General features: G+C 27.3%; 1 protein-coding gene across 9 annotated transcripts in view; it reads right to left on the bottom strand.

The window, feature by feature from the left end:
* LOC122505636 (paired box protein Pax-6-like) overlaps positions 1–18482 on the bottom strand; it is a 233798-nt gene that overhangs the window by 63988 nt on the left and 151328 nt on the right. The window contains exons 1-13 of one of the 9 annotated variants that reach the window (XM_043617381.1): positions 8134–8843; positions 6468–7226; positions 4814–5057; positions 4434–4724; positions 4305–4346; positions 3958–4077; positions 3748–3867; positions 3555–3674; positions 3345–3464; positions 3086–3271; positions 2721–3022; positions 2464–2641; positions 1226–1399 (exon numbers count right to left, since the gene is read on the bottom strand). The exons of 1 other annotated variant lie outside the window; for it this stretch is intronic. In XM_043617381.1, coding sequence (XP_043473316.1) covers positions 1278–1399; positions 2464–2641; positions 2721–3022; positions 3086–3271; positions 3345–3464; positions 3555–3674; positions 3748–3867; positions 3958–4077; positions 4305–4346; positions 4434–4724; positions 4814–5057; positions 6468–7223 — 2601 coding nt within the window. In that variant the 5' untranslated portion in view covers positions 7224–7226; positions 8134–8843 and the 3' untranslated portion in view covers positions 1226–1277. Of the gene's footprint in view, positions 1–1224; positions 1400–2463; positions 2642–2720; positions 3023–3085; positions 3272–3344; positions 3465–3554; positions 3675–3747; positions 3868–3957; positions 4078–4304; positions 4347–4433; positions 4725–4813; positions 5058–5125; positions 5267–6467; positions 7629–8133; positions 8844–18482 lie in introns of those variants that run through there. 7 more of the 9 variants (XM_043617383.1, XM_043617382.1, XM_043617388.1 and 4 more) reach the window with 7 other exon arrangements.

Raw genomic sequence — 18482 nt, 5'->3', positions numbered from 1 at the left:
TATTGGGTGAGACAGCCGACACGGTGGTTGAACATGGACAGAATGGCGCACATTCTGACGAACGGTGTAGGGTTGCTAAAGCCAGGCGGCCGTTAACCGCTTTGACAGTATTATTTCTCCCCGTGACTTTACTGTATACACTCAATACTTACATACACACACAATACTTTATAGAAAATACTATATAGACACTTATAAATATACCATCTTAGATTGAAACTATTTTAAAAGTCAATATATTCCTACTTTTTTAAAAGTCTATTTTTATTTTTAACAGTCAATTCAATAAGCTAGTCGAAAAATCAATTCCAATCAGTTCGATTTCGTTTATATATACATTTATTACAGGGCTGTCACAAAAAATTAATTTTCTTTTTCTCTGATTTCCAGACGAAATTTTGACTACTTTCCTGAGCCTATAAAAAATATTCTTATTCACCCTAAAAACTATTAGATATTCCAAAAGAGATTCTAATACGCATTTATTTACAAATTTCTTCAAAAGTAAAATTATTCGAAAACAACAATAACTTCTTTTTAAATAAATAAATTAATCATTATTATTTTTCCACAGGCATTGAAATTATTCAAAACATTCAAAATTTTTAAAATTTTTGAAAATATTTTTGAAATTCAACAACTTAGAAAAAAATTATTATAAATATTAAAAATTTTTGAAATTTTTGAAAATCTTAATTTAAAATTTAACAACTTAGAAAAATATTATTAAAAGATAACGATAACTCCGAACCTTCGACTCGGAGTAATTGATATTTTCATGCTTTATAATAAATTAATTTTCCGAAAAGAATAAAAAACAAAAATTTTTTTTCAAAAATTTTAATAAAATTCTTTGCAAGAATTCAATTATTTTTACAAATATAATAAAATTTTCAACATGAATTCAATTATTTAAAAAAATGTAATAACCCAATGGGAAATTTACAACTGGCATAGTACTGCGCCAGTACTGGCAGCACTGGCGGCAAGGCTGAGAGCCAGCACTGGCATAACTCTGGGATGATAACGCCGTCCGGCGCTGCCGAAGTACTGTCTGTCAGTGCTGCCAGACAGTGCTGACGCAATGCTGTCTGCCATTCTTGTCTCAAAGCTGGATTTATTTGATCGCCATTACTCATTAAAATATTTTAAATATTATTGATTAAAATAAACAATAAATTTTATAATTTTCGATAAATTTATTTAATTTTTGAAATAAGACTTTATAAAACATATTGAATGAACAGTAAACGCAAACAATTTTAGAATTTTTATGCTTATTTTTGACTGCGCCTTTCTTTCTTTCCTCCATCTCTGTCTGGTGCTCCTGATAACCACCTACTAATCTTTGTTAAAATATCCGCGTTTGAAGTGTTTTCATATTTGGACAATAACACATCTAAAATTCACAAAATTTATAATCTTAAAAAAAGATTCATTTTAGACTCAGACTAAACTTATAAACAGAGTGGTCACAAGTTTCAGTTTATCAATTTTCCTGATCATTTAATGACATTAAAAATATTTCCCCTGACAAAACTCTTTTCACAGAAAAATATTAAAGCTTACGGAAAATGAGTGAAATTTATGAAATTTAATAACTTCTAAAAATTATAATTATGACTCTTCCTGAATTCAATTATTTTCTATAATTTTCAACTAATCTTCATCTCTGAATTAATTATTTTAAATAATTTTCCTACAGTTCTTCGAGAATTAAATTATTTAAATACGAAAATTCAATTTTTTTTATAATAATTGTAGTTTTTTTCTTAAGTATATTAAGGTATAATATTTTCAAAAAATAAAAATAATCAAGTTTTTGAAGAATTTTAATTATAAATGTGACCATAATTTATTCGAAGACAATTAAATCTTAAAAAATTATTTTAAAAAAATTCTAAGAAATAAGTAGTTTTTAAAAATATTTTAATGTAATTTTTCGAAAACAATTGAATTCCTTGAAAGAGTTTTTGTATTATTTTAAAAAACAAATTAATTTTTTGATAAATTTTAATCAAATATTTTGAACACAATTTTTTCTCGAAAACATTAAAAATAATTCTAAAACGTTATTTTTTTATGTATTTGAATTTTTGGAAATATGTAATTGAAAGTACTGAAAATACTAAATTTTAAAAAATTAGAAGCTAATTTTCAAAAGTTGATTTTTAAAAATTCTAACAAACTACTTTTAAAAAATTAATTATTTTCAATAAAATTTTACAAAATGTCGATTATTCAAAATCTTTTTAATTGCATATTTCAAAAATTTAAATAGAAAAATAATTCAAAAATAATTTTTGAAAGAAGAAAAGTCGAGAAAGTCGCAATATTTGAAAATAAGTCGGAAAAATCTCAATTTTCTAAATTTCCCTGACACAAAATTTGTTTTTCTGACATTTCCCTGACTTTACTGACATGTGGCCACCCTGTTTTAAAATACTAGTATACTAATAATACCTTGAATAATTTTACAAGTACAGGTTTTCGAAAAGTTCAGCTTTCCTACTCCTTTCACCACTCTTCCGAATCCTGAATACTGAATCTGCACTTCCTTCGTTATAACTTTGGACAAGATAGAAGAAACAGCATCTTCCAACTTTTTAAAATTTTGGGAATGTATTGTGACCACAGTTTTCTGAACAGAAAAAACAATTTTATATAACAAATGTTCTAATAGTTTGCTGTACTGAATTAATTGACTTATATATACTTACAAATGATTTTAATTTCGCATCATCCGTTTCCAATTCTGCATCGAATTTCTGAAACTCTTCCACATTTTTTTTCGGCAGATTCAATAAAGTGTTGCAATTGTAAATCACCGAATTTATTTCTTTTACGGTGTCCTTCCCTTTTATAGCCATTAATAATTCATTAATCCCTTTCTTAATATCGTACTGGATACTTCTCTTATTAGACTTCAGAATAGTTTTTATATCTATTATATCTTCTGCAAAAATATTGTTGAAATTTGTTGATTGTCCGCATGAAGGACAATGAAAGTTTAAAGTAACTCCTAGAACAAACAAAATTATTTAATATATTTTCAATAAAAACTTTCTTATGTAGAGAAGCATACCTTTAGCAGAAATATCTTCTTTCCGAGAAACAGATTTGGGAGTTTGAAGAGGAAGCGATGCGTTACCTTGATGATGAGAAGTCTCTATTTTTCGATCGTCTCTTCTGAAGTTTGATATTCTCGAATTGTGGCGTGATCCAGATGACTCGGGATCTGATAATGTTTGATTGTTCCTTAATGAATTATCTGCAAATAAAATTAAAATTAGTTTTTAATTTTCGTTATTATGGATTTTTTTCGAAAGTAAGAGATGCGTTACCTTGATGATGAGAAGTCTCTATTTTTCGATCGTCTCTTCTAAAGTTTGATAATCTCGAATTGTGGCGTGATCCAGATGACTCGGGATCTGATAATGTTTGATTGTTTCTTGGTGAATTATCTGCAAATAAAATTAAAATTAGAATAAAATTAAAATTAGTTTTTAATTTTCGTTATTATGGATTTTTTTCGAAAGTAAGAGATGCGTTACCTTGATGATGAGAAGTCTCTGTTTTTCGATCGTCTCTTCTGAAGTTTGATATTCTCGAATTGTGGCGTGATCCAGATGACTCGGGATCTGATAATGTTTGATTGTTCCTTAATGAATTATCTGCAAATAAAATTAAAATTAGTTTTTAATTTTCGATATTACGGATTTTTTTCGAAAGTAAGAGATGCGTTACCTTGATGATGAGAAGTCTCTATTTTTCGATCGTCTCTTCTAAAGTTTGATATTCTGGAATTGTGGCGTGATTCAGATGACTCGGGATCTGATAATGTTTGATTGTTTCTTGGTGAATTATCTGCAAATAAAATTAAAATTAGAATAAAATTAAAATTAGTTTTTAATTTTCGTTATTATGGATTTTTTTCGAAAGTAAGAGATGCGTTACCTTGATGATGAGAAGTCTCTGTTTTTCGATCGTCTCTTCTGAAGTTTGATATTCTCGAATTGTGGCGTGATCCAGATGACTCGGGATCAGTTAGTGTTTGGTTTGTTCTTGATAAATGATCTGCAAATATTATTAAAATTACTATGTAATTTTAATTATTATTAATTTTTGAAAACGAGTATTGTAATGAATTAATATCAATATTAAAATTTGTACAAAATTTATACACAGCTTGCTTAAAATTTATCAACTGTAACAGGAAATATAAATTTTTTTTTAATTTTATAATTATATGCAACTAAAAATTTATAAATAAAAGAATTATACAATTCACAAATTTAGATTACCTTCTTTTTTTGAACGTTTTATCGTCGATTCTGTAGAATTACCTGGAGCAAAAAAATGATTTTTAAAATTTAATAAAATTTTCATTTACCATATGTTTTTTTGTAATAATGCAATGTACAAAAGATTACTTATTTTTCTCTTCTTTGGTATCTTTTTTTTTTCTTTCAAACTGGAGTCCATTGATGATGAGGAGGAGTTTGAAATTCGAAATTTGTCAAGTTTAGATCTTTTTTGGCTGGAATGTTGCCTGTTGGTAACCAACGATTTATTTGTCACATTATCTAATATTTGACTCACAGTAGACGATTTTAGTTCTTCACTTTCCGTAGCCGAACTCTCACTTTTTTCCCAATTGCTGCTCGCAATTTGATCGTCATTGTACGATCTCTTTAACCTCCTTAATCCTTGTTTATAAGTATCTTTGAAAAAAGGTGAAGAACGAAATTTTAATTCTATAATTTTTAAGATAATTAGACAATATTAATTTTCAGTTAAAATATTTACTAACTTGCTTCTGACAGTATTACGACCTCATAGGATATCCAATGTTTTTTCGGATCTGCACATTCCTTACTCCATTTTGGGACATTACAATAATCCTTTTTTGTAGGATATTTGCAATATTTCTTATAATTTTCATCATAGTGCACCCATCTTTTTGGAACCAAATCTACCATTAACTGTCCTTCATCATTGGAAACATTAAAATTGACGATTAGATGTGTTGTAGTTTCTTGAAACTCCATTTTAATCTAAAATAAAAAATTTAACAAATAAGATGCTATGAAAAATAAATAAACTTAATAAAAGTAAAACATACAGGTTTTTCCGTGCAGAAGAGTAAAAGCAAATGATTTTTGTTGATAGTTGAAAACTACGCATTTCCTAAATATTTCATTGAGTTGAATGACTTTTTTTTGCTTCGAAAATGAACCTAACTCCATTATGCCAATATCGCTGGATTTACATGGATTTTTAAAAACGTCAATAAGTTTTTCGCATTCATATCCTTTTATTAAAATATTTCGGTGTTCCTTTTTTATTTCAGTGATTTGGAAGATTTTTTTCCTTTCTGTCAGAACAAAATTATCTGGTTCTTTATTTCTTAATATAGAATCGTGGTAAATAATTTCAGGGAGATCAGCTTCATTTTGGTTTAAAAATTCAGCGTCCATAATAATATCTTCCTTTTTATGTAAAACAAATTTTTTTTTCGAGTCAGGACCAGATTTTAATTCTGATAATCTCGCGTTCAATTGTTCCAAAGGCTTCCTGCGCGATCGAATAAGAGATTTTAAATATCCTAAAAAGTTTTCGAAGCAATACGCCGAGTAATTTGGAAGAGGTCCTTTCATAAAATCGACGTCGTCAGCAATGTGAATTAAATTGTGATTATTCATTACTTGCGAGTCCTTTCCATAAAAAGAAGGAAGCAAGTAAAAAAACTGACGTAACAGATCTCGGGCAAAATTTGAATTTTGTGTGGCTAAATGAGAATCGCATAATACTCTAAAGGCGACAACTAATAAGCGGTAGTGCCGATAAATATTGTAGGGTAATATGTCCCGCATAACAATTACGCCACAGTAAAGAAGAAAAAACCGAAATTGCGTTCCTTTCCAATGAGAAAGTTCATCTAAATTCAAGGTTTTTCTTTGAAATTCCGCCGAAATCCCTTTTGAAACTTCAATTAAAGCTGCTTCCAATAATTTTATATTTGTTTTGGAAAGTCTGGCCTGTCGCTGTTTTTTCTTTTTAGCGGGCAACCACTGATCAAGCAGCCATTTTTGAACTCCCAAATCTCGTAAATGAAGTGATTCGATCAAAATGCACTTGATCGGATCAAAATTTGGCAAATGTGTTAGTGGTGATCGACCGACATGATGCTGACTCTGTGATTGCCTTCTAAAAGAAAATTTTGTTCTAAAGGCTGCACTTCTGGAAGGATAGACTCTCTTTTTATTAACTGTTTTTCCTTTCGTTACACAACGCTCACATGCGTAAAAGGATTGATGTCCTTTTACACATTTTATGAAAGCTCGTGCAGGAGTGTCGCAGGAGAAACCTATAATTTCCACAGAATAATCCGCATTGTGCAAATGAAGACCATCTTCCAAAAGTTCACAAGCTTCGTCAATGAAATCTTGCATATATTGTCTTACTGATATTGGCTTCGAATCTCCACAAAATGCAGCAACAACAAAGGGCCAAGATTCATATTCGTTATCAATTACTCTTGCTGAAAAAATCCAAAACTGCAGAGAAGAATTCCTAAATATTGGCACTCCATCAACATTAAATAATAATTTAATAACATTTTTATTATAATTTTCAGGAATTATCATTTTTAAATTATTTTCTATTCCATAATAAATATATTTTCCCATTTTTCCTTTTGCACTTTCCATGGGGCGAATGATTTGTAAATTATTCCTTGTTTGTAATAATGTTGCCGCAGAAATTGGAACATCGTGTCCTTCTCCTTTTAAAAGTTTTAATAATTGGGTTAAGCAATCTCTTGTTATGTTCCGAATATTATTATTTGCCCAAATTTGCAATTTTGTAGAAAAATTTTGTAGAATATTTAGTTCCTCGTCACCAAGCATTTCCTCATTATCAACTGCTTCTTCATTGTTAGACACTTCCTCATTTGATGTTGACATATTTGAAAACTCATCTGACAGTCGGTTAAAATCTCTGTTATTTCGAATTGAAGTATCACTGTCATGAAGAGATTGTTCTGACGGGGAGGATGGTGGAATAGTTTCATTTTGAAGTAATTCTTGAGCTCGCAGGTTACCCGAATTATCTAAAGAAGATGAATTATCTGTTTCGTTGGCTTCTTCCTCACTTGATGATGGACCTTCCTGTTGTTTTTTTAGTATGCGATGCTTCTTCAACCGCTCATAAGTACTCATTGTCTAAATCATTTTAAAAAGTGTCAAATGTTGCGAGAAGAGGTCAAGGTAAACAATTATTTTTATTTTGCAGTAATATAAGGGAATCAATATAATTGTATATAAAGTCTAAACATATAATATAAAAACACATTTATTTTTGCTTATACGAATTTAAACTTGTGTAATCTATAAAGTAAAACATTAATTTTCCAATACTAAATCAGAAATAATTTTTGCTAACAATGACATACAAAATAATTAATTAAATGGTAAAGATTTGAAGAACGTGAAATGTTTGATATATTTAGAGATAATATTCTTAATTTATGAAACACATCCCTATTAGCAAGAATTTCACACTGATTAAACAACCTTGAAAGTCATGAAAGTAATTTTTCAGTATTGAATAAAAGGTTAAAATTACAATTTTGTCACAAGGAGATCGTAACATAATTAGCAAAAAATTTAATGAATGTTAATATTATTAATTATTTCTGTACAATTGCCTACACGGTAGAATTAATAACACTATTTTTAGGTTAGAAATTCAGAGATTTGAATTTCCAAACAAAAGTAAAACTTAACCTCTTAACTGTAAATATGTAAAAAAAAATTATTATACATTGAAGTAAATTATTACCATAGACAATATTTATTTATTCTTTTCGTGAATAATAATAAATTTATTTGTAACTAGTATTTAGTAACAACAGCAAAAATAAAGAAAGTTTAATTTCAATTATCAAATTTCTACACACACAGATTTGTAACTTCAATTTTAATATTTGTTCTCTATAAATGTATTTTTTTAGTTTTTAAAAACTTTTAAGGAGTTTAAAAGTTGTAAGATAAAAAACGTAGCGATTATGTATCTTATAGTATTAGTCACGTTTTTCAAGTTTTCATAAATCGAAAGAAATATACTTACACTTCACACTTATGTTCCGGCTTTAGAGATATCCTTTTATCTGCAAATTTTTGTATATATAACTTGTAATATTAATATAAATCACTTATAAAATGCACAGTGCAGAAGTTTTAATTATACTGGCTTGAATACAATTAATATAATTTTAAAGAAAATCATTTCTTTACAACTTTATATAACCGACGCCACGGTAGCCATATTGTCGAGAGAACGCGATGTGACGCGACGCGAACAGGAAGACAAGATGACTTGCGCTTGCGCAACAGAACCACAAATTCATTTAATGGCTGCTTCAGGCGCGCTACTTTAAAATTATTTGTATACCAATACACACTAATTATTTAGTACAGCAGATAAATAAAGGACACATTAGAATAGAAAATTAATAAAAACTAATAGTAATTGTTTTTTTTACACCTCGGTCGAAAGTACGTATTTTCTTTCTTCCATTTCGCAGAAGAAAGTCGAACATTTAGGCTTTAGTTGATCTACACATACACACCTACACTCCCTCTGTTACAACGGAAGTAAAGAAATTCTTTACCGGTGAAATCACTACTGCGTCGGTAAATACGAAAATTACATGTTCTATGGAAGTGAATAATTTTTATTTAAAAAATAATTAATAAGAATATTTATAATCAATGAATTTAATGTACACAAGTTTTGACATTCAAATGAACGAAATTTTCAACAATGTTGTAATAAAGTTTTAATTTGCGAGACAGAGAAAAAGCCAGAACTTCACGAGTATCCAATAGAGGCGTTGAAACGGAGAGAAAAAGTAAAAGATGGCCGGCTGTCAAAATAAACATGATTGCAATTTTTTTAATAAATAAATTAGCGACTGTGCTTTCAATCGGATATAAAAAAAAATATTATAATCTTACACGGGGCAAAATTATCTTATCAATTAATATAATACATAATTGGATGTGATAATGGTTATATTAAATACATAATTGGTTTGTCAGATTGTTTAATTAATAATATAATTTATACTGATTTACATTTAAATTTATAATTTGAACCAAAAACATTTTACTTAAATCAGATAGAAAGAATTAGAAAAATATGTTTATTTATTTGATAATAATCAAGTAACAGGTTATTTGAATCAAACATTTTTTCCAGTATAAACTACGAGCAATTTTTTCAATACTGAGCCAGTACTGGCTGCCCGTCCTTAGAGGCCTGGCTAAGCATTGGGGAAACAAAAATTCTGTACTGGGCAAGTCTTGACTGACAAGGCTTGTCTAGAGTATGGCTGGACAATCGGCTTAGTACTAAGCCAGTGGTAAGCATCGGCACTACACTGGCATTTCCCATTGGGAAACTTCGTTGTAAGAATTCAATTATTTTCATAAATAATAACATTTTTCATATAGAATTTCAATTATTTTTAATACAAATTTAAATGATCTCCTCGAAAAATGTAATTATTTGAAAAAATTCTTTTGTAAGAATTCAATTACATTTCACAAATAATGAAATTCTTTGCTGAAATTAAAATATTTTTAAGATCTACTATTTTAATAAAATTTCTTAAAAAATTTCAATTATTTAAAAAAAAATGTAATAAAATTCTTTGCAAGAATTCATTTATTTTCATAAGTATAATAAAATTCTTCACAAGATTTCAATTATTATTTTTAATACAATTTTAAGTAAATTCTTCAAAAAATGTATAATTATTTCCAAAAATTTTATTAAAATTCTTTGAAAGAATTCAATTATCAATTATTTTTAATAATTTATGCAAAAATTCCTTGAGAATTTAAAACTTAAAAATTTATTATTATTATTTAGTATTTATTTATTTTTATTTATATTTTTATTTTTAAGATTTTATTTCAAAGATTTGAATTTAAAACCTATTCAAAATATCAATTATTTCTAAAAAATGCATGCTATAATGCTTTTAATATTGAATTATTATATCTAAAATTTTAACATGAAATTCATTTTTAAACAAAATTTTTATTAGAAACTTTTACGGAAATTCATTATTTAAATATAAAAATAAATAATTTACTGAGCAATTAAATGTTTCTTAAAATTTGAAATCTCATAAAGAATCTTATCAACAAATTCTTATATAATTAAATTGTTTTTAGAAATTCGATTAAAATTGTATTAAAAATAATTAAAATTCTGTAATAAGTTTTTTTATTCTTGAAAAATAATTGAATTTAAAAAATTTTTATTAATATATAGAAATAATTGGATTCTTTACCAGAATTTGAAAAAAAATTTTGAAATAATTGAATTTTGGTGAAAAATGTGTTATTTTTGAAAATAATTGAATAGTTAACAACAATTTTATTATTTATGAAAATAATTGAATTCTCAGGAAGAATTTTCATAAAATTTTTTTAAATAAATTCAATTCTGCAAGGAATTTTTCTTTATTAATATAAAAATTATTGAATTCTTGCGGAGAATTTTCTGCAAATCTTTTAAATAATTGAATTTCTGTGAATATTTTTATTATTTTTGAAAATTAGAAAATAATTGAATTCTTGCGAGGAATTTCATTAAAATTTTCAAAAATAATTGAATTCTACTAAAAAATATTTTATTATTTATAAAAATAATTTAATTTTTCACAAGAATTTGATACAAAAATTTTGAAATAATTGAATTTTTGCGAAAAATTTAAATATTTTTGAAAATATAATTGAATGTTTGAGAAGAATTTTTTTGACATTTTTTTTTTAAATAATTGAATTCTTTTAGAAAATTTTGTTAAAATAGTATTAGTAGATATGAAAAATAGTTAAATTTTCAAGATTTTCTTAATATCTTTTAAAATAATTGAATTTTCTTTAAAAATTGTATTTTAAATTATTGAATTCTTGTGAAAATTTTATTATTTTGGAAAATAATTACATTTCTGCGAAGAATATAATATTTAAAATAATTGAATATTATATTTTAAATAATTGAAACCTTGTATTGTATGAAAACCGCCTGTATAAGACAATTTAAATTAAGCTGGCTTTCATTTCTAAATATTTCAATTTATAAGACTTTAAATTAAGGCGCCAAATTTTTTTTTTTTTTTAAGTATTTTAGTTTATAAGATTCTTTAAGTTAGGGAGCTGAATTATTTTTAAATATTAGATTTTAGAAGATATTTTAAATTAAGGCGCTAATTTCTGCCGAAAACGAGTGTTAGCAACTTAGGAAAGGTGAAGAAAAGTGAGAAAAATACGAATCACGTTAGAAAGGTGAAGAAAACTGCATGAAAAATGAAGAGAGTAGAAGAGGTGAAGAAAGGTGAACGAAATATAAAGATAGGAGAGGTGAAGAAAGGTGAAGAAAAGTGAAGAAAAGTGAAGAAAAGTGAAGAAAAGTGAAGAAAATATAAAGAGAGTAGAAGAGAAGAAAGGTGAAGAAAAGTGAAGAAAAGTGAAGAAAAGAGAGTAGAAGAGAAGAAAGGTGAAGAAAGGTGAAGAAAAGTGAAGAAAAGTGAAGAAAATATAAAGAGAGTAGAAGAGAAGAAAGGTGAAGAAAGGTGAAGAAAAGTGAAGAAAACATAAAGAGAGTAGAAGAGATGAAGAAAGGTGAAGAAAGGTGAACGAAATTTAAAGAGGGTAGAAGCGGTGAAGAAAAGTGAAGAAAATATAAAGAGAGTAGAAGAAATGAAGAAAGGTGAAGAAAAGTGAACGAAATACAAAGAGAGTAGAAGAAATGAAGAAAGGTGAAGAAAAGTGAACGAAATACAAAGAAAATAGAAGAAATGAAGAAAGGTGAAGAAAAGTGAAGAAAATATAAAAAGAGTAGAAGAAATGAAGAAAGGTGAAGAAAAGTGAACGAAATACAAAGAGAGTAGAAGAAATTAAGAAAGGTGAAGAAAAGTGAACGAAATACAAAGAAAATAGAAGAAATGAAGAAAGGTGAAGAAAAGTGAAGAAAATATAAAAAGAGTAGAAGAAATGAAGAAAGGTGAAGAAAAGTGAACGAAATACAAAGAGAGTAGAAGAAATGAAGAAAGGTGAAGAAAAGTGAACGAAATACAAAGAAAATAGAAGAAATGAAGAAAGGTGAAGAAAAGTGAAGAAAATATAAAAAGAGTAGAAGAAATGAAGAAAGGTGAAGAAAAGTGAACGAAATACAAAGAGAGTAGAAGAAATGAAGAAAGGTGAAGAAAAGTGAACGAAATACAAAGAGAGTAGAAGAAATGAAGAAAGGTGAAGAAAAGTGAACGAAATACAAAGAGAGTAGAAGAAATGAAGAAAGGTGAACGAAATATAAAGAGCCTAAGGGAGGTGAAGAAAAGTGAACAAAAAATTAAGAGCCTAGAGGGGGTGAAGAAAAATGTACAAATGAAGAAGAGCGAAGGCGAAGGTGAAGAAAAGTGCCAAAAATGAAGAAAGATTAAGAGTCTAAGGGAAGTGAAGAAAACTGAACCAAAGAGAAAGGGTGAAGAAATATAAAGATGGAGAAGGTGAAGAAGACGAAGAAACTTAAAGGAGAAAAAAGCAATAGAGAACCGGAATGTATAAGAACCCAGAGGGCAGTTTGTGGGCGCTGGAGCAAAACTATGGTAAAAGGAGAGTGGCGGAGACAGAATTGAAGTTAGTATAGTAGTGGGTCTCGGCGAGAAATACATAATGCAGTAGCCGGACGTCTCCGACACCCCCTAACTCTCTCTCTCGCGCGACAACGATGAGCTGCGCGAGGGCCCGGCCAAGGGGGTGCATTGATTTACGCCGGCAGAATGCTGGTCGAGAGGGTGCCTTCGTTTTCTACGGCGGACGTGGGGCCAACAATTCACTCGCCTCGGGTTCCTGAGGCCATCCATTACAGATCCAGTATTGTTGCGGTTACTTACACCGCTCTTCATCTAGTCTAACACCGCTCCTGTCACACAGTCAATTCGCATCTTGACAAATAATAAACCGTATCCTCTGTAACGCATTTGCTTCCTACTTTCCGAAATTAGTAAAACTAGATTTGATTTTTGTTTGTAAAATTTACTTTTTAAATAGTATTTTCTATTTTAACAATTTTCGATCGATACCATCATTTCTGTATACTGAGGACATACAAAATCATCAGAAATTTATCATAAATGAATAAGGACACGAATAAGAAAAATAGAGTCGCATATAGAAAATAAGTAAAAAATAATACACTGTACTATACCTCGTGACATAATTTCATTGGGAAAATATCGAGAAATTGAATGATATGGAAAAAAGGAAATGAGTATAGTATACTATATAAGTTGAGAAGAAAAGAGAGGAGAGAGAGAGGCGTAGGAACGTATTCCAGAAGAGTCGTTGGTGATTGGGGGAAATTTCATTATTCTCAGACATTACCTCCGTTATTGTAATGCCATCAAATTGGATACGCTTCGTACCACCAGAGAATCGAATCTTTTCGAATATTCTCTGACAAGACCTCTCTTCTCTTGTCTTTTTTTTCCTATCCGCACGTTTGATTTTCGCTTCTTTCTTCATGTCGCGTATCATTATACATACTTGCGCTAATCCGACAAATAGTCTCTAATTCCACCTTTCTCTGTTCATATATGAGAATAATTCTTATTATAGTAATTCAGCATAACATTCATTTCTTTTTTCAACAAAATAATATAAAAACCGCTGCCAAGTTGTATATTTTTTTTGTATCTATCAGAAAGTACTCTCATTTTATGTCCGCAGGTGAAAAACATTCCGTCTGACATAAAAATTTTCTACTACTGAGAAAAGTAGCAATTACCAATTTTTTTCGAATATTTTAGTGTTGCATGTCGAACGAGTCGACGATCAGTTTTGTCTGACTAGAAAATATCTGTACTACTTAAAACTAAAGTATAGTTAAGAATTTTAAAACAACGTATTTTATGTCTGACTAAAAATGACATGTACTACTAATTTGAAAATACAAAGCGGGAAACAAAGCAAATCCGGCCTAAAAACTCACAGAGCAGTTGAAGAAAATTTTTCCGGTCTAAAAAATTATTTTACTTCCTAAAGTTTAAAATATTATAAAATAAAAATGCCTGTCTGACTGATGTTGACATCTACTACTTATTTTCTAATTAAAAAAAATAAAGAAAATAAACTGCTATCTTTCTACTATTTACTACTTCGACTAATAATGAAAAACTCTGGCTAAAAATTATTTACAATACTGATATTAAATTTATATGAAAATGTAGCGATGTGCCTGACTAAAATTTACGATTTCTACTAAAAAGAAGGTGATTACAATTTATTTATACTACTGACAACAAAATTAATGTAAATATGATCTCTCGTCTGACTATAATTAAATATTTCTACTGAAAATTTAAGTCTGTCGAAAAATTAATTTATACTACTGAAAAAGGCAAACTAAAAGGTAAACTAAAAAAAACAAACTAGTCATTTACTTATACTACTGATAATAAAACTTACATAAAAATGGACTGCTAAAATTTACTAACTAATTTTAAGTAGTAAAAATAATTTTTAATTTTTAAACAGAAATAGTCAATTTGAGTCAATCAAGGTTTCATTTTCAAATAAATTTTATTCTAGTATAAATAGTTTTTGTCAGTCCTTTAAATTTTTAGTAGGAATAGTAATTTTTAGTTAGACTGCTATTGACTTTTATTTAAATTTTAATTTTTTAATATAAGTAATTTGACTTAATTATAGTCTTTATAGTCATTTCTAGAAGAAATTGTCAATTAAAGTCAGACTATGGTTCAATTTAATAATATCAATAATAATTTTTGTAGTATACTCTCTAAATTTGAATTAGTAAAATTTTTCACTGATTTGAAATTTTGAATTAGTGACTGACTTTTTGCTTTTGAATTAGTAAATTTTACTAAAAATTCAGTAAAAATGACTATTTATTAGTAAAATTTACTAATTCAAAAACAAAAAGTCAGTCACTTGATCAAATTAGTAAACATTTTTACTAATTCAAATTTTAGCGAGTAAGTAAATTGTAATCAGACTTTTTCAGTCATTTTTATCAGTGATTTTTCACTGATTAGCCAATTAAAAAATTTCTGTCACGAATATTCAAAAATTTCAGTTATTATTTAATTGGCTATTTTATAGTAATTATTTTTTATTGTTATTTTTTTGTGAAAAATGACTGAAATTTCAATCATTTTTTATAGATCGTCAATGAAATGTCACTTATTCAAGTCGCGAGAAGAGAATCACTGATAATCAGTCAAATTTCACTGATTCAGTTTAAGAAAGTGCCAATGTCCCGTTTTTTCCTGAGATAAAAGTACAAAATAATTTTTAGAATATTTTTGAAATTTTTTATTTTCTATATAAGAGTCAGAGAAAAAGCGAAGGCGTAAATTAAAAAAAAAACGGTACGTCATTACCCCCCCCCCTACGTCATCTATTTTGTACCATTTATTACGCGTGAAATATGTAAAAAATCTTTTAAAAATTTTCGAAAATTTTATTTTTGAAAATATGAGAGAGAAAAATGAGTAAATTTTGAAGCAATTAAAAACTCATTAAAAATCAATTAACGGTTATTAACGGTAATGGTTAACGACAGGAGAGCCATTTCTTCAGTTATTAATGAACCTCGGGCCGTGTAACACCTCGCTGACGAAATATTTTCGGGCCGTGTGGATCCGTTTGGATAATCTGGATATTTCTGGATATCTTTGGTGATATTTTTGGATACGTTGAAAAAGTTTGAAAACGCTGGAAATTTTTGAACAAATTTAAATATATTGGACGTTTTTGGATAAATTTGGATGTTTTTGGATATTTTCCAAAAAAAGTGCATTTTATCAAAAACCTTGGAAAGTGTCTGGGGCAGAAACAACGTTATCAAGTTCGAAGAAATTAAAATTTTTGTTTTTTTTTGTGAGTGTCAGCTTGGGAAGTGCGTCATCGAACGAGAGCAGCTTCAGGGATGATCTCGAGAATAGGCTGAGACATCGCAGTGAGTTAAAAAAAGATTTTTTATTTTTTTAAATTGAAATTTATAATTTTTAAATGGTTTTTTTTAAATTCTCAGTGATTTAATTTTTTCAAATGTTAAATTATTTGTATTTTAATTAACTTTATTTTTTCCAACTTTAAATAATTTTATTTTAATTTTTGCAAATTCAAAATAATTTTATTTACATTTTTCCAAAATTTAAATAATTTTATTTACATTTTTCCAAAACTTAAATAATTTTCTTTACATTTTTCCAAAACTTAAATAATTTTCTTTACATTTTTCCAAAACTTAAATAATTTTATTTACATTTTTCCAAAACTTAAATAATTTTCTTTACATTTTTCCAAAACTTAAATAATTTTATTTACATTTTTCCAAAATTTAAATAACTTTAATCTCATTTTTCGAAAATTTAAATAATTTTAATCAAATTTTTTGTCCCGTTTATAAAAGACGAGAATTCAAACTTTTGAAAATTTGTTTGAAAAATTTAATTTTTTTTTCTAAGACTGTGAGAGACAAATGATAATTAAATTTTCAAGAAATTAATCGTCATTATCTCCTCTACGTCATAGCCATTGTCCTGATTATTTCCTGAAAAAATTTTAAAAAATTTGTCACATATGTGAAACTTTTTATTTTTCATAACTGTGAGAGAGAAAGAGAAGGAGAAAATTTACAAGAAACATGACGTCATTAACTCCTCTACGTCATTGTTATTGTTCTGTTTATTTCCTGCGAAAAGTAGAAATAATTTTTAGAATATTTTTGAAATTTTTTATTTTTTCTTTAAGAGTCAGAGAAAAAGCGAAGGCGTAAATTAAAAAAAAAACGTTACGTCATTACCCTCCCCCCCTACGTCATCTATTTTGTACCATTTATTATGCGTGAAATATGTAAAAAAATCATTTAAAAATTTTCGAAAATTTTATTTTTGAAAATATGAGAGAGAAAAATGTGTAAATTTTAAAGCAAATAAAAACTCATTAAATATCAATTAACGGTAATGGTTAACGACAGGAGAGCCATTTCTTCAGTTATTAATGAACCTCGGGCCGTGTAACACCTCGCTGACGGATTATTTTGGGGCCGTTTGGATACGTTTGGATAATTTGGATATTTCTGGTGATATTTTTGGATACGTTGGAAAAGTTTGAAAACACTAGACATTTTTGGATAAATTTCAATCTATTGTACGTTTTTGGATGAATTTGGATGTATTTGGATATCTTTCAAAAAGAAGTGCATTTTTCAAAAACATTAGAAAGTGTTGCTGACACTTTTTTTGTGAGTGCTAACTTGTGAAGTGCGTCATCGAATGAGAGCAGCATCAGGGATGATCTCGAGAATGGGCTGAGACATCGCAGTGAGTTAAAAAAATTTTTTTTAATTTTTTTTAATTGAAATTTATAATTTTTGAATGGTTTTTTAAAAATTCTCAGTAATTTAATTTTTTCAAATGGTAAATTATTTGTATTTTTATTAACTTTATTTTTTCCAACTTTAAATAATTTTATGTTAATTTTTGCAAATTTTAAATAATTTTATTTACATTTTTTCTAAATTTAAATAATTTTATGTTAATTTTTGCAAATTTAAAATAATTTTATTTACACTTTTTCTAAATTTAAATAATTTAATTTACATTTTTCCAAAATTAAAATAATTTTATTTTAATTTTTGCAAAGCTTAATTAATTTTATTTACATTTTTCCAAAATTTAAATAATTTTATTTACATTTTTCTAAATTTTTAATAATTTTATTTACATTTTTCCGAAAATTAAAAATTTTTTTTTTTACATTTTTCCAAAATTTAAAAATTTAAGTAATTTTTTTACATTTTTGTGTCCCGTTTATAAAAAACAAGAATTAAAGTTTTTGAAAATTTGCTTAAAAAGTCAATTTTTCCCTAAGAGTGAGAGAGACAAATGATAATTAAATTTTCAAGAAATTAATCGTCATTATCTCCTCTACGTCATAGCCATTGTCCTGATTATTTTCTGAAAAAATTAAAGAAAAAAATAGTAACATTTGAGAAATTTTTTTTTCCATAAGTGTGAGAGAGAAAGAAAAGGAAAAAATTTACAAGAAATGTGACGTCACTAACTCCCCTACGTCATTTTCATTGTTCTTTTCATTTCCGGTGAAAAGTGGAAATAATTTTTCAAATATTGTAATATTTTTGAAAAATTTTATTTTATCAATAAGAGTGAGAGAGAAGGAGTGAATTTTAAAAAATTTACGTCATTACACTCTCTACGTCATCTCTTTTGTCCCTTTTCTTACACGCGCGAAAATTTTGAAAATTTTATTTTTCCTCATAAGTGCGAAAAATGACTAAATTTCCAAGAAATTTAAAAGTCATTAATAATCAATTAACGGTAATTGACAACGAAGTGAAAGACATTTCTTCAG

The sequence above is a fragment of the Leptopilina heterotoma genome, unplaced genomic scaffold (assembly GCF_015476425.1).
Source record: "Leptopilina heterotoma isolate Lh14 unplaced genomic scaffold, ASM1547642v1 Lhet_361, whole genome shotgun sequence".
NCBI classification, from domain to species: domain Eukaryota; kingdom Metazoa; phylum Arthropoda; class Insecta; order Hymenoptera; family Figitidae; genus Leptopilina; species Leptopilina heterotoma.
Note: the sequence above shows the minus strand (reverse complement) of the source record. Positions and strands in the feature narration are given on the sequence as shown.